This window comes from Anopheles arabiensis, chromosome 2 (assembly GCF_016920715.1).
Source record: "Anopheles arabiensis isolate DONGOLA chromosome 2, AaraD3, whole genome shotgun sequence".
NCBI lineage: Eukaryota > Metazoa > Arthropoda > Insecta > Diptera > Culicidae > Anopheles > Anopheles arabiensis.
Window position 1 is genome coordinate 105,429,908 of NC_053517.1, and position 22,487 is coordinate 105,452,394.

The window sequence follows — 22,487 nt, forward strand, 5'->3', positions numbered from 1 at the left end:
GCACACGGCTACACAAGCGCAAATTCAAAGCAGCCGTTGCACATGCTGTCAGTTGGTGTTATTTTTTTCTAGCAAAATTATTGTATCGTTCAGTGAGAGAAAGCAAGTATGTATGGTGTCCAGAACGAAGAAGTCGGTGCAAAATGTCAGTGTTTAAAGTGTTAATTTGTTGATGTAACTTTCACAAAAGCGTTTCAAATATTGTTTCACAATATTAGAAACCGCTCGTGCGAGTCTGGTACTCCTGACCCAACTGATGTGATGTGTCTGATGTGTACGACCCAACTGATACAAATCCGTTAAACGACCATAAACCGAATTTGTAACGGATCAAGATCTCAACCTAAAAGGAATCTAAAAAGGCTTCGTTTAGCAGACCATTCTTATTGATTTTTGCTTGGAAAGTATTGATTAAGAAGAAGATAAACGAAACACAGTACAAGAAAAGGACAGCAATACAACAATGAGCTATAAGGCGCCATCTGTTGAACAAACCAAAGAAGCTATGAAAATTTCGTTTTTCTTCTTCTATGAATACTTGATTGTCCGATCGTTTAAGCTTAATCTGTGGCACTTGGTTGGGATATTGAGCCGTTTGGATCCAATTTAGGATTAGTTAACCGAGAGGATATATTCGCTCTTTCGAAATTTGAGAACTCTTCGTGCCCTTCGAACTCAATTAAATAATACAAGGACAGGAGGTCGATAAGCTCGAGTTACTAAAGATCGACAAGAGTAGAAACAAAGTCTATATAATACAGAGGTCGAGTCATCCAGAACATTTGATCAAAAAGCGTGGGAAAGTTTTGACAGCTGGATGAAAAAGCTTCAATAGTTTCATCGTAGCATACATTGAGGTTTTAGTTGTTGTGCATGCAGTGGACTGAAAGCATTTTCGGCCATTTTTACATCGTTTTTTGTAATATTGTACATTAAAAAGTTGACGAATATCAAGAAAAGATAGAATTATAGTGAAATTATCAATTACAACAAGATCAGTGCCCGAAATTACGACGAAATCATGTGCAGCTCAAGAGGGTCAAAGCTAAGGGGCCAGATTTCTGATTGTGGTCATTTTTAAGTGATGAATTACTGAAAAAAACTCCTCCATGCCACGTTCATGAGAAAGAAATGTATAGTTAAACTAAGTTTTGAGCACAAAATGCACAATTAGCCCTTAAAAGGGTATGGTTGTTTGGAATCGTTTGGAACGCTTTTTCATCTAACTGTCAAAAACAAGCTTTCCAAATGGTGGACCAAAATCAAGCTATGCATCGACCTCTGTATTATATGGACTTTGAGTAGAAAGACGGAATGGTATACAGTCAGAATTCAATAGTTGAACGCTTTTTAGTTGGCATGCGTTTTAGTTGAACGCTCGATAGTTGGCTGATAGTTCAAGTAAAAAGCATGCATTTATATGGGAAAACTAGTTTTTGAAAATTTCACAAAAATCTTTTGGCTTACCGAGAAAAATTTCAGTTTTTTTTTGTATGGAAAAACGTGCCAACTAAAAAGCACGTATTCAATAGTTGGCAGGGAATCGAAGTTCAACCAGTAAATTCAAACTGTATAAAGCATTAAAGCCAAGCCTTTTCCAGACATACAGAAATTGATATCATTTATATTAAACTGCTGGTAATCGCTACTAAAAGGACCCGAAGTGCAATTAACGCAATTAAGCCATCTCACCATGCATTTGCACGGTGCCATGCCGAATTTTTAACGCAAATGCATTTTCAAAATTGCTACTTGGGAACTGCCCATACACTGCCCGAAATCGAGCTGCCGAAGCTTCGAGCACGAGTTTGACAGTACGGGGCCCTTGACGTCTGAACTTTCTGGCACATTCTCGTTTGGCTTCGAGAAGCATCTAGAAAAAATGTTTTCATATAAAGCTTCCGTCAGCGAGCGCAGGTAAAGGTAATGATAGTCAAGCAAGAGCCCAGAGAGCATACGTTTTGTTGTTGCTGAAGCAAAGCAAAGCAGTGCATCCGTACAACGTGAACATTTTCGTCCTGTAACGTAGTAAGCGTGTGAACGAAGAAAAAAGCAATCGAGTAGCTTAAGAAAACAGTGTGAGTAATACAGAGTGAAGTTGAAAAGCAACGCGATTTGTTTGGTGAAAAAGACAAATTCCAGTGCCAAAGAACTAACGGTACAGCATACCTGTTTCTCAAGGAGGAACGTTCTGGAATACCTACATACCACTGTGTGTGACTGTGCCGAGTGTGTTTCTAGTGCGCAAGAACACCGTTAAGTAACAGTAAAACAAAGCAAACAGAAGCGAAACCAAAAATGGGGAAAGATTTCTACAAAATTCTCGGCGTGTCGAAGAATGCCAGCGACGATGAGATCAAGAAGGCGTACCGCAAGCTGGCACTAAAGTATCACCCGGACAAGAACAAAGCGCCGCAGGCGGAGGAACGGTTCAAGGAGGTGGCGGAAGCGTACGAGGTGCTGTCGGACAAGAAGAAGCGCGACATCTACGACCAGTACGGCGAGGAGGGGCTGAAGGGTGGCGCGGGCGGCATGCCGGGTGCGGGCGGCCAGAGCGGCCAGTTCCAGTACAACTTCCACGGCGATCCGCGCGCCACGTTCGCCCAGTTCTTCGGCACCAGCGACCCGTTCAGCGTGTTCTTCGGCACGGACGGGGGCGGCAACATCTTCCACCAGGAGATGGACGGCGATCCGTTCGGGTTCGATGGGCGGGGCGGCAGTGTCGGCGGGTTCCCGGGCGGTGCGTTCCGGTCGCAGTCGTTCAACGTGCACGGGTCGCCGCAGCGCAAGCAGAAGCTGCAGGATCCGCCGATCGAGCACGATCTGTACGTGTCGCTCGAGGACGTCAACGCGGGCTGCCAGAAGAAGATGAAGATCTCGAAGATGGTGATGGGCCAGGATGGGTCGGCGCGGAAGGAGGAGAAGATCCTGAGCATCAACGTGAAGCCGGGCTGGAAGGCGGGCACGAAGATCACGTTCCCGCGCGAGGGCGACCAAATTCCGGGCAAGGTGCCGGCCGACATCGTGTTCATCATCCGGGACAAACCGCACGCGCACTTCAAGCGCGAGGGCAGCGATATCAAGTACACGGCCAAGATCTCCCTGCGGCAGGCGCTGTGCGGTACGGTGGTGAAGGTGCCGACGCTGAGCGGCGAAACGCTTACCATCTCGACGGCGGGCGAAGTGGTGAAGCCGCACACGGTCAAGCGGCTGCAGAACCGGGGGCTGCCCTTCCCGAAGGAACCGAGCCGGAGGGGCGACCTGGTGGTGGCGTTCGACATCCGCTTCCCCGATCAGGTGTCCCCCAGTACGAAGGAAATCCTGGCCGACCTGTTCCCGATGGATGTGGCCTAAGGTGGGTGTGGGACCGACGACATATAAACACCAAAACCTTCCCGCGCCACCAACAAACCGAACACGACGACGACAATGACCGCGAGCAGGCAGCCCCCTTGTTCCGCAAGCATCATCATCCTCTCGCTCTCAAGTGCGCACGTTTGCGCTCTAATGCATCCGGCGCTGAGTGCATTCTCGAACGTTCCAAGCGGGAAGGGGGTGCGCTTTTGCGGAGGGAAAAGAAGAGTGTGCCCCCCGAGAGTGAAAGCAACGGGAAGCAACGAAAAAACACAGGTGTAAATAGAGCAGGATGATGCACACTGTGCGCCACAGCGCGGCGTAGAAGGGGCAACACACGGAGAGAAGGTTCTAGCACAACAGCGCGCCCAAGAGACCTTCGAACGATGATAGTACGCAACGCGCGCGCACACGATGGTCTACGTGACAAACCGCGTGAAGCGAGTGGAAAACAGCGGACGGAACGGGTGTGTTGTGTATGGTCCGCGCGCCAGCTGGAAAGCACTCCCCCCTCCCCCATCCCACTGGGGAGATTTTGGGGACGAAAGAAGCATCTCGATCGATTATCCCATCCTCCCACCCTCCATCGCCTTACCATCGGACAGTGAGTGTGTGTGTGTGGAGATGTGCACAGAATAGTGGTGCGCCGTACTAACAGCCTGTGACTGTGTGTGTGAATGTTGTGTTTTGGCGCCCTCTATTGGCAAACGGCGGTGGACCATTTTAACCGTGGCGAAGATTCTAGAAGTAAAGCAAGGTGTGTGCGTCGGCCCATTATTATGCCGTGTGCCGTGTTTGAATAGTGCGCATATCTATTCCCATCGTGTCCGGTTGGTGCTCTGCTCCTCGTGATTGGTACCGTAAGGGGGTGGGGCGCGCGTACATTGTTTCGATTCCAAAGATAGGGGAGGGAAAATCACACACGACCGTGCAGGGAAAATCACAGCAAGCGATGCATTCGAGAGCGCGAAGGAGAAAAGCGAGAAAGGGGAAGCGAGAGAAAAAGCTAAGCACGGAATAGATATGTGTACCTTTCTTTTCATTGTTGCTGCGTCTGAAGTAGGCTTTTGGTGGTGTGCTCTGGTGGACAGTGCAGGAAAGGGATAAAATGCGTCGTGTGCAAATTGCATGTAAATACCAACAGAGGGGATACAGAGATGGGGATGGGGAAGCTAAACTCTGTTATTTAATAAGCTCGGTTTAGTTAATGAAATTCGTACGAGGAAGATGAGACGGCAGGAAATGGTCGTGCGCGTGTTTTATGATTTATTCCTATTTGGAACACTTATGCAAAAGAAAAAACAACCACAGCGCACCACATCTTGGCCAAATGTTAGGCAAATATATACGCACACACACACACTCTTACAAACAGGAATAGCAATCAAGGTCACGGTGTGGGTGGGAATCAGGAAATCAGGCCTCAGCAGAAAAGGTACAGAAAATGCAGTAATAGTTCTCCCCCTTATCGGAAAGACTGAATTGACATTAGTTTGTAAAACAGAAAAAGAAAATGCACTTGTGGTAAAGGGAAAATGCTTGCGAAAAATAAGGTATTAAAACTGAAACAGTCCAAATTTGAAGATTAAATAAGACAGAATGAAGGTTTTGAGGAAGGTGCATTTTCCCTACTTGTATTTTAAACCTCGCCCACACCATCCCAAGCAAGAATAATTACAGAAGAGTTTGTTTGTGTGCGTATATAAATGTTTAACAGGAAAACATCGTTAAGGCAAAGGCGCAAAACGGTTGAATGAACTAGATAAATCGATTATTGAGTACGTTCTAGTACACACAAACATGTAAAATGTCAGCGAAAGGGCCACGCAGCAATAGAGATTTAGCGTATTACTATTATTTGTTTTTGTTCCGCCGTTTGTGTGCCCTTTCTGCTGCGCAATCCCCCACTATCCCTTTATTGAAGCTGTGTACCATTTCATGTATGATTTACTACAACTTGTATTATTTAAGGTGTCACACACATTTATTAGGAGGCGCGATCGTGAAGTTGTTGTTAAGCTTGTTTTAGTTTAATAAATAAAACACTCCAAAATGATGGAAAAAATGATGAAAAATGAAACTCACCCGGTGTTTGTTTATTTGTTTTTAATTTAAAATTCCTTCCAGATGTTAATGGAAAGAAACCCTGTAGTTGGCGGAGAAGGCGGCGAAAATCACATGTTCCGCTGTTTTGGTGTTGCATTTTGTACGTGCTTTTCAGCAGCTGTGTAGGGGAAGAGAGAGAGAGAGTCTGGAAGGTAACTGAACCGCCTCGTCGCCACATTCCGTTGACCGTGAGGCCACCCGTGTTCTTCCTATCCTCCAGAAAAAAACGTTCGAGATGGTGCGAGCACGCCCCAATGGAAATGTTTCCAAACAAACGTCATCATCTAACCCCGTTTCGTGGCATTTGATAGTGCATCTTACCATTTCTGCTCTCTCCCCTTAACACCCCACATCCCACCCCATTTCCATAGTTTTTGCTTGTTTCTTGTTGCTCACCTTTCTCTTGTTCCATCTCAGTTTCCATCCAACTAACGGGTTCGAACATTTTTCGGAATATTTTAGTTTTCTCGTTTGTTTTTCTCCCCTTTCCATCGTATTTAAATTAGTGCCGCTTTCGGGAAGGGCGCCGTGCATAATCGAGAAGGAACACGATCGATTACGCCATCAGGTGGTGCTGTTTTGTTTGCGGTTGTGTGCTGATGAAGCACTAACACACTAGTAGGCATTGGCGTTTGGATTGGTGTGAATTTTGTGTGGTGGTTCGCGCCAACCGACCAACGGGCCGACCAGCCCTGCCACGACGAATCACGTTGTTCGGGAAGGCTCGATTGCCACTTGGCTGGTAGGTTGGTGGGGGTTTTGGGTGATTTGTGGCGCAAAGAAAGAGAGACACACAAGCGCGAGCGCGCCACAAAGGGGGCACGTGCCGGCACTGCGGGTTTGCACTTGGAGCAAAATTTCTAGCCTACTGCTGCTCGAATTCATTAGGACGGTATTAAACAGCGATGCTAATTGTCTGTGCTGTGCCCTAGAACAGACACCATAGAGTCGGCCATAGGCGTGTTCGTGGGGGAGGCGAGATGTGGCAAATGTGGCCAATGTTGTTAAGCAGCTGACCACTCCAGTTGCCGACGTGAGCATTTCCGGATGGGTTTGGTCTTACTCAGTGGCTATTTATAGCGGACACGAGCAAACGAAAGGAAAAGAATATACCGTTGGCATATCTGTTTCTAGCGTACGTAGATAAGTGAAATCATGGAGTAATGTGTCGAATGAAATATGCTGGAAGGGCTATGTTAACATTTTGAAGCAAATTCATTGTGAATGCTGCTCCTCTGTAGTCGTAATCTAATCGTTGACACAGTAATGAGTACACAAACGAATGAATAACCTTGAGACAATTTTATTGTTTACATTTTCTATCAAGGCTACTGTAAATGGGACATTAGAAACACTGCAAATGATTGAAGACAGTTTTGTATGGCTTTTCATTTTCAAACTAAGAAAAACGGGAATGAAATAAACAATTGAAACCCTATCAACAATATTTTAGAATAAAATGTATGATAAAATGTTTAATAAAAATTAATTTAAAATAATATTTTGCATGTTATAAATCCGTACCGACGACCCCTGCATTGCTCTAGATCAAATTTGCCAACCAAAACAACAGCGCGCAACTGTCAACGTCACCCCGTTTGACAGTTGTTTGTGTGCGTTTTTTTGCTCTCTCTCTTCACTGTGCACGTAAACACCCACTAATTGGAAAGGAATTTTTCCCGTGTGTGTGCGCGAAAAAAAGTCCAATCGTGAAAAGAGGCGTATTTGTGCGTTGTGAACGAAAGGAAATTGAATATTTCTGCCCAATTGATGCCCCAGCTACATTTCGCGTAGTGTCCCGTAGGTTGTTGAGTGGTTCCTGTGTGCTGAAAGTGGAAGAGTGTGTGCCCTGTGGGTGCATGCATGCAGACTGCCAAGATGCATCTCTCCAGCGATGTCTCGAACGCGCTCAAGCACATCGAAATCATCAAGCAGACGGTGGAGGAGATGGAGCCGAACAAGCTGCAGCTGAACGTTAGCGACGACCTGAAGCTGGTGCTCGATCTGCTGCAGGATCCGGTGTTCCGGAACATCGTTCAGATTCAGGACTCGCTGGCCGAGCTGAACCACCAGATCACGCAGCACCCCTCGATACTGCCCGGGGACTTTGACATCGCGAACGGGGGCGAGCTGGTGCTGAGCGTTCCGCCCGGTACGGATCTGTTCGAGGCGGACTACCAGGACGAGCAGCGGGTACCGTCGGCACAGATCTCGCCCGGAAGTCCTCCCGGCCCGGCTGGCATGCTGGCCGTCGTTACCCAGCCCAAGCTGAACCTGCTGGACCAGCAGCAGCTGGTGGCGGGCGCAGGTCCGGCCATTGTTGCGACCGTACCGCAGCACCACCTGCAGCAGCAGCAGCAACAGCCGCTCGATGCGCAGCAGCTGCTGAATGCGTCGATGAAGCTGAACAACGAGCCGTCCCTGTTCGAGGTGCCTTCGATTGTTCAAGTATTTGTTCTGTTCCGTTTCGCGTTGCAGTAGGCGCCACGTGCCAGTTTGTCGTTGGGTGATAATTGATTTTCTAATTTTAGTCTCGTAGGAGGCTCTGCTGGAGGGAAGGAAAAAATGGGATCGATAGGTAGAAATTATTGGGGCAGATAATTTGCTTGCCATGTTTAAGGGGTACATACCATGGTGTCCTCCAATTGGACCTTCGTATCGGAATTTTGCTTTCTGATATCGATAAGGATAGCCTTGGATCCACAGTCACGTGTGACTCTGACACATCATGGGACATTCGGCGGCCCATCCTCTCTTGAAATCGTACCTTCTGTAGTCTACGTAGGAGGCTGCGATCTTGTCGAGTCTGCTAGAGGAACAAAAATGACGCTATACCAGACTCTAATAAGGCCAGGTGTGCTCTACGGACATGAGACATGAGTTTTTGAATGTAAGGTACTACGTTCGGTCTTCGGCGGAGTACGGAACACGGACGGCGCTTGGTGAAGACGGTGGTATGATGAGCTGTACGAGCTGCTAGATGATCCCCTGATTGGAATTCTGGTGAAAATCGGGAGGGAGGTCACCGAAAGGGACCCAACAGCCACGCGAAGGAGAGGGTCGTAGCGAGTACGGTGGCTTGACCAGGTCGAGGCAGACTTTCGGAGGATCGGTGTCTCGAGTAGGAGATCTGCAGCACAGGACCGGGCGTTATGGTGCAACATTCTGTTCACAGCACGAGAAGTTTAAGCCTTAAGCTAAGGGAATTAATAATTTCCTAAATTTCCAAAACATGAATCCTTAACTTGGGTTATTTGATAGTCATACGAACTACCAATTCAGTCTTTTGAAGAATTATAATAACTAATGAATATAATAATCCAATTCCAGCTCCATTTTGGCCAATATTGGCAAACGGACGGAACGATTTTTGTGAATTTCACGCATTTATACATGGTTTTTCAACCTTTTTGAAGATCCAATTGGCCTGATTTGTTGCAGGAGCTTAGCTAAAGAGTATCTTCAATGATTTGTGAAGAGAGTTTTCTGACAAGAGGTTAAAAGGAACATGCTAGGCTTGTAATTTGCTAATCAAACTACGTCTTGGCGTAGATATGATTGTGATTTAACTAAAAATTAATCAAAATTAGAATGAATTTTAGGGTTGTGAGGAGAGCATTTAGTACTTATTTCATGAATACGGCCATTTTATGGTGTAATAATCTCATTTACGAAGATCGCAACGACAAAAGCACTGGCACTGCACCATCTCCTCTCTTCTAACCATTCTACTTCTCCCTTACCAGGATCATCATCACAAGCTGCTTCCAGACCAGACCGATCAGCACCCGCTGGCCGCCACTGGACCCTTTACCGATTCCCCTAAATCAGTCCCGGAAACGATCGTCGCCGGCACCGGTCCCGCCGACTGGTCCCGCATACTCGACATCGAACTCGTGAACGACGGAACCGGGCTAGGCTTCGGCATTATCGGCGCCCGCACGACGGGCGTCACCGTGAAAACCATCCTCGCCGGCGGGGTGGCCGATCGGGACGGTCGCCTCAAGAGCGGCGATCAGATCCTCCAAATCGGCGACGTAAACCTGCACGAAATGGTCTCCGAGCAGGTGGCGTCCGTGCTGCGACAGTCCGGCACGCACGTCCAGCTGGTAGTGGCGCGCCCGATCGATCCGGCCACCGTCGGCACGGACGAGTACGACCATTCGGCCATCGTGCCGACCGTGCTGCTGGCGAACCCGCTCAAGCTCAAGCAGTACCTGTCCGATTCCGGCTTCGGCGACATCTACAGCGTCTACTCGATCGCCAACCTGGACAGCCCCGGGCTGGAGAATCCGTTCCGCCAGGAAAGCCCGCTGCCCGACTTCCCCGAAACGGAGGTGTTTACGGTCGAGCTGCGCAAGGACCAGAACGGGCTCGGCATCACGATCGCGGGGTACGTGTGCGAAAAGGAGGAGCTGTCGGGCATTTTCGTGAAGAGCGTCTCGCCCGGCAGTGCGGCCGATCTGAGCGGCAAGATACAGGTGAACGATCGCATCATCGAGGTGGACGGGCAGTCGCTGCACGGCTTCTCCAACCACCAGGCGGTGGACGTGCTGAAGCAGAGCGGCCACGTGGTGACGCTGTGCCTCGAGCGGTACCTGCGCGGTCCCAAGTACGACCAGCTGCAGCAGGCGATCGCGGCGAACGAGATGAAACCACCGACACCGGCCACACCGCCGCCCCCGCTCGTGCCGACCGATCTGTCCAAGTACGGTAGCAACATACTGGACATCCTGCCACCGCAGGCACTGCAGCGCACGCTCGGGCTGGAGCAGGAGCAGACGGTCGGCGAGCCCGACGACCAGATTGCCGAGTGCGATGTGGCCGGGCTGGACGGTGGGCCGCTCCATATGGGCGGCCACAAGAAGCTGTCCCGCGCGAAAGACTCCATCGACACGCAGGAGTACCGGGACAAGATTAAGGAGGCCACGATCGTGCCCGACGGGGCGGTGGCCGAGGATGGCACCCTGCTGGACGCTACCAATCCGGTGGCAATCGCACGGCATCACCAGCTGCGCAGCTCGCTGAAGGGAACGGCCACGGTGGAGGAGACCACCGACAGCCCCGATCCCGACACGGCCTACATCGTGAAGAAGTGGACCAACATACTGGGCCCGGAGGTGCAGATTATTGTGGCGAACATACGCAAGTTCGCCGCCTCCAGCGGGCTGGGCATCTCGCTCGAGGGCACGGTCGACGTGGAGGGTGGCAAGGAGGTACGGCCGCATCACTACATCCGCTCCATCCTGCCGGAGGGCCCGGTGGGCCAGAATGGGCTGCTGCGTTCCGGTGATGAGCTGCTCGGTAAGTGTAAGGATGGACGGGGGGAGGTTTTTTTTTGTTTTACTCACCCTTGTCCCACACTTTCAGAGGTGAACGGACAGCGGCTGCTCGGCATGAACCATCTGAAGGTGGTGTCGATCCTGAAGGAGCTGCCGCAGGACGTTTGCATGGTGTGCGCCCGCGGCGATCCGGACCTGTTGCGGTTCACCGAGGAGCAGTTGATCAGCTCGCTCGAAGCGGACGTTGCGGCCAAACGCAACACCCAGCACCATCACCAGCAGCTGCACGGCAGCTTGACGCCCTCGGAACGGTTGGTAAAGGCAAAGTCGGACGGCAGCTTGGCCACCACGAACGGGACCGGCATGGGCGGTGGGGCGGGCGGTGTCGGTGTGGGTGATGGGTTTTCCAAGATTAAATCGCGCAGCCTGGAACCGCTGACCGGGCTGGCGATGTGGAGCTCGGAGCCGCAGATCATCGAGCTGATCAAGGGCGAGCGCGGGCTCGGCTTTTCCATCCTCGACTATCAGGATCCGCTCGATCCGAACGATACGCTGATCGTGATCCGGTCGCTGGTGCCGGGCGGTGTGGCCCAGCTCGACGGACGGCTGATCCCAGGCGATCGGCTGCTGTTCGTGAACGATACGATCCTGGAGAACGCTTCGCTCGACCAGGCGGTGCAGGCGCTCAAGGGCGCCCCCAAGGGGGTGGTGCGCATCGGCGTCGCTAAGCCGCTGCCGATGCAGGACTCGTCCCTCGTTGCCGCACCGGCCACGTTCGAGGAGCGGGGCGGAGTGGCGGAGGGCAACGGCAGTGGCAAGATGCTGTCGCTCCCCAAGCCCGATATAATAATGGAATGAGGATGTTTGGTCATAAGCAGAAATGAATACGAGCGCTTTTCGGAGCTGTACCTCCGGCTGGACGCCCTGCTCGAGCTGATTGACGGTGCGACCAACGGCGAACGGTTTGCCGTTTAGTTCGCCACAACCCAGCCCCGCCACCACCGCCACCACCACCACCAAATACCGCTAAAGCTTCCTTTTCCCCGCGTCTGGGCAAGGACGTGAAAGGACGTGAAATAAGGCGCAGGACCGGTTGCAAACCACCCGCAGTCCCGTTTGCGTTACCCTCCCATCTCCCCCTCCCAGGACCCGTGCCTGTCGTCACGACACACGTCCTTCGCTTGGTCGGGGGCTTAGCTTTGCAATTTTCAATTCAGCTTCAGTTTTCTACGGACGCGCTGCTTCTGTTCTGTGACATTCGTGTTGGTGCAATATTGCCCTTTGCCCTCCCAATTTTAATCTGTCTTCCATTCTGATCGGATGTTTCAGTTTTTATCGCATAGGTAAATGTATCCGTTGGGTTGTAGCTCTCTTTCTATACATTCGTTTTTTGTTGTAGACAATTTTTTTTTCATTTTAAAGTGACTATACGTTCATTCCTCATAGTAAAAAATGCATCCTTCATCCCTAGTGAGCTTCCCCACCCCAACACACACACACCTCGCCCAATCCATTGCACCTCGATATTTCGACCGGAGTAGCTTCGGAGAAGCACGATAAAGGCAAAACAATGACACAATTCAAATCAATAATCAAACAAGTTAATATATATAAAGAGACAGAGAGAGAGCAATATGTTGTACCTTTTTCTCAAACAGAATTTATCCTCTCTATCTCTTTATACACATAAAACAGGCAGGAGATGCTGGAATTAAGGGAAAAACAGCATACCTTTTTGCACGGGCGCACATCTTTCACTTAGTGCACACACATTTAAACACACTCATACACCAAATTATAGCATAACATCTCTATTATTCTTGTTCACGTTTTTCTTAGACACAAATCTATTAAACCATCGCACTGGTCTTGATTGTTTGTTGAAAGTATTCCATTTTTTTGTATAGGGTTTAAGCGTGAAGCGGTGATTAGTTAATTGTTCATTAGTAAAAGTAATGCGTATTAGTTAGTTTAATTGATTTTTAGTGTGTATAAGGGGGTTTGACGAGTTTTGATCTTATGTTGAGAGTATGGTTGACAGTTTCGCGAACAAATTTCCATTAGGATTTTAGGTTTTGCACTCTCTCTTTCTCTCCAACAAGAACACTTACTGCCAATGCACTTTTTTTCGGAAAAGAGATGAGATAATACACAATATATGTACTTACCTGTGCAATCACATTTCACGTTATGCACCCATAATGAAACAAATGTACTAAAGTATGTGTTTGTGTGTATGTAGAGTAGAACAAATTCACCGTTTTCACTCGGTTTGTTTGTTTGTTTTTGTGATCATTCTCACGTGCATACCCATTCACTCACTCACTTTCCGTTAGTAACATTAGGAAGTTTGAAGCATATATATTATTTTTTTAAACTTCTTTTCTATTATTCTGTTACCAAGCAAAAGTTATGCTTGCAAGCGTTTGCGTCTGCTTGTGCTTGAGGTCTTTTTCTGCATTCGGTGTGTATTTGGTTTGATTTCTCGATCGATCAGGGGAAAAGAGGAAGAAAGAGTGTCCTTTTGCGCTGTGTGCACTCCTATTTTCTTACTCTCCCTCCTCCCTTTTACCCCCACACACACTAACTCTTCTCTCGCTCGTTCTCGTAAGCAAAAGAGTACCTCCCCCCCCGCTCCTATCCCAGAAACGAAACAGCCAACGGTGGATTATTGATTTCTGACTTATGACGTTAATTGGATGAAGAAAACAAAGGATACGAAAAATGGTTATTTTGTGAAAAGAAAAGAAACACACACACAAACAACCAAACCAATGCGAAAAAAAACGGAGAATGATGATGACGGAAAAAACATGAAACAAATGGAAATGGATAACAAAAAGCAAGTAGAGAGAGAGCACACTATAGTTTAGTAGCGGAATAGATTTGTTGAGGCCAACAACAGACACACACGCAGAGGTAGAAGAACTGATAAATGAGATGTAGCAAAAATAGAATACAAATTGGATGTTGTGGTTGTTTCTTTTTTTACTAGAAAACGTTAGAAGTGACAAGCAATATCGGAACAGAGAATTAGGACTCGCACTTAGGAAAGCTTCCGCGTTCGAGAGGCAAGAGACGCATGATCGATCCTTGAAGCTTAGCTGTCGGTTGAATTTCGAAAGGACTTTCACACCACTTGCTGGTGCAGGTATCTTGTGCCAAACCTCCATATCTCACGCGGAAACCTTCACGAGTGATTAGAACAGATTTTTGCTAATATGTGGTGTCTGTGTGTAGTGACAGTTGCTTTCCATATCCAGCTGTTCCGGTCCCAGCTGGGCTGACTTGGCTGTAGAGATGTAGACAGAGCAGAGTCAGTTTAGATTTGCATCATTCACCGTTTTGCTACTAGAACAAAACTCCATCACTTTTGCTACTCTAGATAGGATACCAAGAGGTTTTTTTTTGTATATTGTCAACATGGTCACTCACAGTTACGATTACGTTGATGGTATGATCACGGAAGATCTAGTGGTCTCAAGGTCATGATCGTACATTCCATAACATTGTGGTATTTTGAACTTTGTTAAAAGCAAAAAAAGGATAGTATTTTTGTCCAGAATCTCATCGTGGTTAATCAATTGGAAGTATTTTAGGAAGTAACTTACCACCCCTCCACTATGAAACGTTGATCAGTATTTGCGAGACCAGCTTTGGAGCTTCTCAACCTGTAATTACGGTCCCAACATGATACTTAATTAATTTAACTAAAACCCAAAAACTCTCTTTAAATCCCGCTAAGTTTCCGTCTAATGAACTGAAGAGTACTTAATCCACAGGGTCCGTAGTCCGTGATAAAAATCCAAGAAATAACACCAACGATGATCGCCGAACGATCATCGCCGAGACCTTACGAATCGGGAAGTGCAAGTGTATCTTCTCTACTATTTAGTACCCAGGCAGCAGTAGCATACCGAGATAATATCGTCACCTCTCCCATGATTCTGTTATCTAATCTGTTCCGCCTCGGTTATGTCACACGTCTGTTCCCCTAGCATGGAAAGGATGCTGGAAGATAATGGCCAAGAGCTCTGTTGTAGAGCGAAAGGAAATGTGTGTGTGTGTGTTTTTTAAGTATTTGTTGAACAATTGAAAGATTGAAGATTACTAAGCAGTAGCGATGGATGGGCAACTAGAAGAAACCAGAAACAGAGCAAGAGAGCAAGATTGCAGATATTTATCACCGTTGTGTAGTACATTCCATCACAATATTTAGTTTAAGCAGTTGAACAGATATATAAATGTATTTTATATAATATATATATTGATTGGACGTGGATGTGTATATGATATTGAAGTTTAATAAATTTGTCTCAAAATGGAAACGAAAACGACCCACCAACTCGTAGCAATATTTCTTGCCTTTCAAATTAACTGTCAATCATATCTGTCTAACTCCTCTTCCGCATTAAGTGACGTTTATGCCTAATTTTGTTCTTAGTCGTTCGCACAAATGACGTTTCGATAAGCGTGTCCGGAGCTGCCATCGATCAACTACCACTACATGTCCATAATTCAGTGACCTGCTGGTGTTACTAAGTTGCACGCCCAATGTCCACCACACGATACGGCACGGCACGCGGTGGGAAGCAGAAATGGAGCGTAAATCTTCTTCGCACCTCGACCTACCCTAGACAGACGGTCATCAGATAAGGGGTTTGGCTAGTTTACTACCGTACTACCAACGTGCATCTGGACACCGTGAATCACGTCAGCAGCGTAAAAAGGGAGCACACCGTGATGAATCAGTTTACAGCCGCAGCGCAGGTGAGTTGATTCTGCCACTAATTCTGATCGCTTCTTATCTAAGCAGGCTGTGCAGGGTAGAAGATTCGCAGTGCGCGCTAGTTGGCTGACCAGTGTGCGGGATGCTGTGTGCAAGCAGTCTGCGTCGGACGGTTCGGTTCGGTGGAGTGTTTTCAGTTTCGGAGTGTTCGGGATAGGTAATTATGTGTGGCCGGTGGTGTGTTGTGCTGTACCGTAGTGAAACGATAACAGTGTGTACGGGTTTGGTGAAAAGTTTCCTTCTAGAGTGGTGTGATTTCCCCGTCTAATAAACAAACATCTGTGTGGTAAGTGTGGTTTTTTACTCACCGTTGTATGATATATAGCGTGTAGGGCCATTGTGGTAAACTTAATCCTAGGCTCTGCACGTGGAGGGTTGAGTACATAAGAAAATGGAACTCCTGACGGGCATCTGATCGTTCATTTGACGATTTACTTTAACGACGAGAATGATCCAATAGGAATTAGCGAAGAGCAACAGGGTTAGTCTTCAGCTATTAATCATAGTGAACAATCTGATACCATGCTTCCAGAATGTCCATGATAAGTGAATTTGTTGGAATATAAACACACAACGGTAGTATGTTAGGTCATAACTATCATCCGTATGAATGAAATAATTTATTTAGACTACATTGTACTCACCATAAACATATGCAATAATTCCACAAAAGTTATAAGCATCTGAATGCTGGTTATTCTGACTTGCTTGGATGGCCTTGTCCATGATTTCATGCAGACACAAAGTAGGAATAGAAAAGATATTTTGTAGAAGAATTTTCAGGACTTCTACAAATCGGAATAAATGAGTATGAGTTTTAGCGTCATATTTTGTACTTTATAAAAAAAAATTAACAAAAATTGCCATATCTTACGATAGCTTTTCCTTTTATCCCACATATCAATTGCACTAATACTGTGTAGCCCTTCACTCACGCCGAAGAGGGTGTTACGGTACGAATCAAAGTAAGCGCCTCCAAAAGTATTGGGCAAAGTTTACGAAATTACCGAAATTGAATTCTAGTGCGCGTTGCAAAATGCGTCTTCCATAGCTGCTGTTCTCCTTTGCCCGGTGCAGGTCAGCTGGCAGTAATTCAATATTTATGATTTTTTATGATATCCCCTTATCCCCGTGCACTTTGCCTGAGAATCTCACACTTATGCTGGGAAGGAGAGTAACAAAAAAAAACGAGACCAGGGAATCTTTAGTCACCCTAGTTGCTCTGTTGACCAATCGGGAAGCTATCGCCATCGTCCGATGCTCATACGAAGGGGAAGGCTGGTAATAAAGCTGATCGGTTTTCACAACGCGCGCGTTTTGATGTGCAATTTATTTTTCCAACACCTCGACGCAGTCCGTATAATATACGGTAGCGAAAGTTCCGAAGAAATTGGGTATTATGTCCTGGGGAAAATTTGTAACAAAAACTAAGAACCTGAAAATTGATTGACCCTTAACTCACTTGCGATTATTGAATTGGGTGACAGATGAAGGCAGAAGATTGGTTGCATTCGTTCGAGGAGCAGAAGGTGTGAGATGTTTATAAAGAATTGCAGGTGCTTTAGGTCGCATCTGAAGGCGTGCAGATAAATCCAAAGTATGTATGTTTTTTATTAGTATCTTGGTATAATTTTCATTTTGTACCACCTACTGAGTCGGAGTGTCTGCCGCCAGGATGTCCGACCCTTTTAGATATCTAAAATTTTTGATTCTCAATAAAATGAATTTCTTAAGAGAAAATTCAGGATCTCCAAAGATGATGATTTCCTTTTACATTTGGTTTGAAGACGATAATTCTCAATATTTTAATTGAATTCGTTAAGATATGACGAGAAGATGTCACGATCTGTATTATCAATACTTGTCCTGCCCACTTCGTGCTTATGTTTCAGTAGAAATGTAACATCACTAAAAATACACCGAACAATACAGCTCTTTTTTGATAGCTCCGCGATGTTTCAACCAGTCTAGATGAATTGGAGAGCCAAACTGTTAACAAAACAAACCTGTCAATGTTGTGGTTTTGGTCAAGAACGTTGAATATCTGTTAAACGGGATAAAACCAATAATAGGATCCTTTCACACACCTGAGATTCTCTGATTCTAATGCTCATATAAAGTTACCAATTTTTGCTTCATTCTCTCTTGACCAGATGACCTAACCATCACTGGATAACTGTTTAACACAGAGGACAAAAACACAAAGCACAATAAAAGGGCCCTGGGCACAAAACATCGTTGACCGATGACGGAAGAAGACGGTTGATGAGCTCTGTCCATATCTCGAGGGGACAAAATCGAACCAACGAAGGACAGCTTATCGGAAGGTTGGCTATTGGTTCGTTACAAACGAATAAAAAATATGAATCCCATCCACCACCGTACCTTGCAACATCCTCATCAACTTGATTGGTCCTTAGCACTATCAACTGTGTGCATACCTTCGCCAAAGTATCTCTCCTACTTGCCAGATATCCCATATACCATAATTCGTGCAGGATTTCCCGGGTGAACCAAACCAAGCAACAAAAAACCATAATCACCAACAACGGGAAATAGGAAAATAAGCCGATTTGCATCGGTTGTTGAGCAGTGTTATGGGATCTTTCCCGCCGACGCCGACTCGTAGAATATTGGGAACCTTCCGTTTTTTCCGACGGCTTACTGCGATGCTCGTGAGTAAGCGTTGGCGACAATAACTATGTCCACCGTCACCAAAACTACTCGTGATGGAGGGATCAAAGGACCGAGCGCTGGAGTTGCCCTGGTACAACGGGTACACCAAATTAGGCCAATAAAATTTATCATCCTTTCATCCGTCGGCACACAAACTGCCGGTGTAGCGAACCTGGGGCGGCAGTGATGTGACCCCCCGGTGGGATTTCACACACACACACAGAGTGCATAAGGGAACGTGGACGAAAGGGATCCGAAAGGGGCAGTATGGTTTCCGTTGGTGAGGACTTAGCCGAAAACGGTACTAACCGATGCCATCCCTTCCGACGGCAATCAAGTAAAGCCGATTTTTAACTTCCAGCCTTTCCAGCCGTCGCACGGTGCTAGGAAGACAAGGATTGTGGCCCATCATTTTTCTTGCCAGCTGAATCTTTCCCCTTTTTCTTAGTTGGTGTGTGTGGTTTGCTAAAAATATAAATAATATTCTTCCGCTGATTGCACCGCCTAATCCGACAATATGAGATTGAAGTTAATAATTATCGTCGGGAGAGAGAGAGATATTGGAACGGAGGCTTGCTGCAAACGTTCCCATATGGCGGGACAGAGGGATAATTTTTCCCGCGAGGAATTGACCAAGGGGACATAACCTATTACGAGTGTCACCATAAAACCATTACCGTTGATGTATTTCACACGTTTAAACGTTTTGGAGTAACGATGTTAAATTTCTGAATTTTTATTACTCTCATTTAAATCTGTTCCTTTGAATTCTTGTTTAATTTTTTTTATAATAAAATGATTAAATTTATTTTATACGCTGTTCACATTTTGTCAGTTTTTCGATGTTTTATATTTTTTATTGTGTTTCGTTGTTTATTGTTTCCTCTAAGTTCAGGTTTCAGTTTGATCAAATTCATATTGAGTTAGATTTGCTTTATATATGTTTTATTTATCTTTGCTATTTACCGATTTGTAACTTCTATTACAAATTAGTCTGTTATTTTTTAAACCAATGGCAGTTTAGATAAAATTCATGATACTGTATAACTTTCATAATTTCTAAAGTATAAGCAAAAGAAAACGATACGCTTATTTTCGTTGTGAATACTTTTTTAAATTGAATTAAATCAAATGGAAAGGAAACAGAAAAAAAACAAAATGGCTCAGATTTAATGGTGTTTCATGGTCAATGTACCATCTTCAACCCTCTACCCAAAACTTGCTTAATGATTCTTTTTTTTTCTCTGTCTCCATAATCTCTCAATTGCAACGCTTCATTTCCGAAAAGCAGATAACGCTAACAGTGAAAACACCCGTTCAAATTAGTGCTTAACCCCGATGTAGTAATTATACAGTAAAGACAAAGAAGCTAGTACTACAACACAAAAAAAGACAATCAAATGTAGCACTCATTCTATTAATCATCCTACAAGCATCATCCAATCCGCGAGCGATTGCTATCGGGCAGTGAAATTCAAAACCACCCAAAAATGGTGTACCTTCCGCCCTAGCCATTACGCGCTGCCATAAAGCAATTTTCCTATGAAAACTCATCGGCAATCTACGGTCATTCTAATGGCTTTACAGCCGACGCAAACACCAACCGATGGATTGTTGTGTGGTTTTGTCAAACATTTTCACGCAGCCACGGGCCCACGATTTAGCCACTGCCACAGAAGACAGCAATCGGAAATTGCTCATTTCCCTGACGGAGGAAAAACAATAACCCACCACCCCACCCAAAAAAAAAGCGCGAGTTTGGCGCTCGGCGCGGAAAATATGATGCCGCTTTTATTGTTGCCATAATCATATAACCGTAATGAGTTCTTCCTACTGTGCTGCTGGGACGAAACATTCTCCCGCGAGGCTCATCGAGCGGCAAACAACAAGCGACTCTACCCGCTCGCGACACCCAGGCGAAGACAAACAGCCGACGACAGTGATTTCCCATTTTCCCAGTTCGGCATCATTTGAGGAGTTGATTACAAATTAAATTTCCAACCCGAGGGCCGCGAACGCGTTTGCGGTGATGCGCGCGCGATACACACCCGCCGCTAACGATAGCGATCTCTCAATTTCGCTCCTGGGGGGGGGAACTTTGCCCCACAGCTCTCCCCCCCCCCCTCCCGGCTGTGGAAAAACTTCTTCGCGTAAGGACTTCATCGTGGAGGAAGAGAGAGTGTGTCGGGTCGGGTAGTAGGGCTGTGTGTAGTAATGTTGCTGGTTTTAGTGTCTCGCACACAAAAGGTTGTTTCTGTCGGAGAAATGTAAATGTTTAATTTTTGAACAGTCGCTGTGCTGAGCCGGAGTTGGGAAAGTGTTTTGCATATTTTTGTGTTTTTGGTTTGTCGCTTAATGGGGCCCTTCCGGGCACCGTCGGGTGGTAATTGTTTAAATTATTTAAACAAGAACGGAACAGAAGGAGATAAAACAATTGCAAATACACAATCTTATGTTGTAATATTGCTTTGTTTTTTCTGTATTATTAAATGTCTTAAGAAATAGGGTTTTCAAATATATTTTTTGTTAATTTATTTTTTGTCGAGATGCGCTTAGATGCTTTAAAAAATTATCAAAATTTTAGAGAGTTTGCACAACTATACCAGATGATCAAACTGGATTTAAGAAAATATGAAATGTGCACATTAAATAAAAGTAAAAAAATCTAATTTAAAACCTCTAACGATGAACACTTGGAATGATAAATCGTTAAAAATAAAAAGACACAACAAAAGAAAGGCAAATTCTAGTTTAAAAAAACCAACCTTTTCCTCTACCCCAAAACGAATCGAATCGAGCATCGGTACTGATTACACAGAAGAAAGACGAGAAAAAGTGGGCTCAATTTGTAGCACAAACAGCGTTGGAACAATAGCAGCAAACACCACCACCATCCCAACGTCAACGTGCGTCACCCCGTACCCAACAGGCGGGAAAGAAGAATTAACTCCGCGGTGCGCAGATAAGCACCAGTTGATAAAAGAGCAGTCATTTGTATTCGGTGGGAAATTAGCATAATAAATTATGACGTACATACGTACCCGTAGAGCGCGAGCTGAACCGCCGCGGCCCCATGTTCTTCGTTTACGCGGTTTCGCAAGTGTGCTTTCGCGTGGCCTTCCCCGTTCCCTGCCAAACCGTTCCCGAGGTTTTCGGTAGCTTCAAAGTGATTTTTGAGTAGCGTAAAATGATCCCATTTAAGGTGAGGTTTGATGTTTTTGCTGTCTGCAACCAGTGAGAAGGGAAGGAACAACCACCACCAAGTAGTCTCACATTGTGTGTGTGCGTTCTGAACTCTGAAAACGAACTTGCGGCGGGTGGTTGTGTTACACAGCTCGACGTCACGTTCTGCTGATTCGGTTTCATGCTCGTGAAAAAGATTCCACGGTGAGAAATTTTCCCCCAGAAGGTGATGGGAGAGAGAGAGTAGCTACAGAAATCTGCATAACCTGCTGCTTGTCGATCGTTCTGCGGCGCCCGTTTGTGGCGAAAGGACGACGATTGCGCCTACCCTTGTGAGCTTTCTGGTCGTAAACGATTCTTATCAACCGGAGCCTTTTGCCCGTGTTCGGGATGCTCGTGATTTACGAGGGTTTTATCAATTTGCACGAAACACAGGAGACGCGTTTCCTTTCGGTGGCAAGGTGACAAGGGTTTGCCACAAGGTAGGGAGAGGGGGTAGGACAGAAAGTGTAAAAATCACCCGATGCTGTTTTGCCGGATTACGATCAAATTATGCTAATGAGCGTGGTACCGTTGGCCGGGTTTTACAGCTCTTATCAATCGTGCAAACGTGCCGGCAGGCAGGGCCGTTGGTTTTTAGGAAGGTTAGCTTTTCTTGCTTTCGGTTAAGGATGAGAAAGGTGCAAGAGGGGGAAGTCATTTTGGTCTCAGAATTAATAATAGTTTACTCGGTTAGTGTGACGATTTGATACAATTGCGTTGAAATGTATAAAGTCGCAGTAAAAAGCATTACGCTTCTTATAGGAAATTAGTGTCATTGAGCGTTAGCTGCCCGGTGGTCTATTCAATACACGCGCTGGTCTTCCACAAAGCCGGACTGAATTGATTCCCGTCACGACCGTCGTCTCTCCGAAGCGACGACTATGAATACTCCTCGGATACGTAGTAATAAATGAGTCTAGAGAGACTTAATTAATATACCAAGATAAAACAAATAAGAAGAAGAGAAGTATACTTTAAAACAGCCAGAAAAGATGAATATGATATATGAAATCCTCATTTTGACCTTAAACGTCCCCGTATTTTCCAACACATAA

General features: G+C 46.1%; 3 protein-coding genes across 7 annotated transcripts in view; all 3 read left to right on the top strand.

Moving 5' to 3' along the window:
- The first annotated feature begins 1,895 nt into the window (after positions 1-1,895).
- On the top strand, positions 1,896-5,434 carry LOC120896829 (dnaJ protein homolog 1). The gene has a single exon (XM_040301294.1). The coding sequence runs from the start codon at positions 2,299-2,301 to the stop codon at positions 3,352-3,354; it is 1,056 nt and encodes a 351-aa protein (XP_040157228.1). The 5' UTR covers positions 1,896-2,298; the 3' UTR covers positions 3,355-5,434.
- A 1,630-nt stretch (positions 5,435-7,064) lies between these two features.
- On the top strand, positions 7,065-15,079 carry LOC120896826 (patj homolog). Of its 2 annotated transcripts, none has more exons than XM_040301280.1 (3): positions 7,065-7,908; positions 9,207-10,764; positions 10,831-15,079. In XM_040301280.1, the coding sequence occupies exons 1-3, from the start codon at positions 7,324-7,326 to the stop codon at positions 11,598-11,600; spliced, it is 2,913 nt and encodes a 970-aa protein (XP_040157214.1). In that variant the 5' UTR covers positions 7,065-7,323; the 3' UTR covers positions 11,601-15,079. The 2 variants fall into 2 exon arrangements, with proteins under 2 accessions (XP_040157214.1, XP_040157215.1); XM_040301281.1 differs by having other exon boundaries at positions 7,065-7,890.
- Positions 15,080-15,531: 452 nt separating this feature from the next.
- LOC120896827 (protein vein-like) overlaps positions 15,532-22,487 on the top strand; it is a 108,723-nt gene continuing 101,767 nt past the window's right edge. For 2 of the 4 annotated variants that reach the window (XM_040301282.1, XM_040301291.1), the window contains exon 1: positions 15,532-15,817. The gene's annotated coding sequence lies outside the window, so the exon portion shown is untranslated. The remainder of the gene's footprint in view (positions 15,818-22,487) is intronic. The other 2 variants (XM_040301285.1, XR_005738466.1) reach the window with 2 other exon arrangements.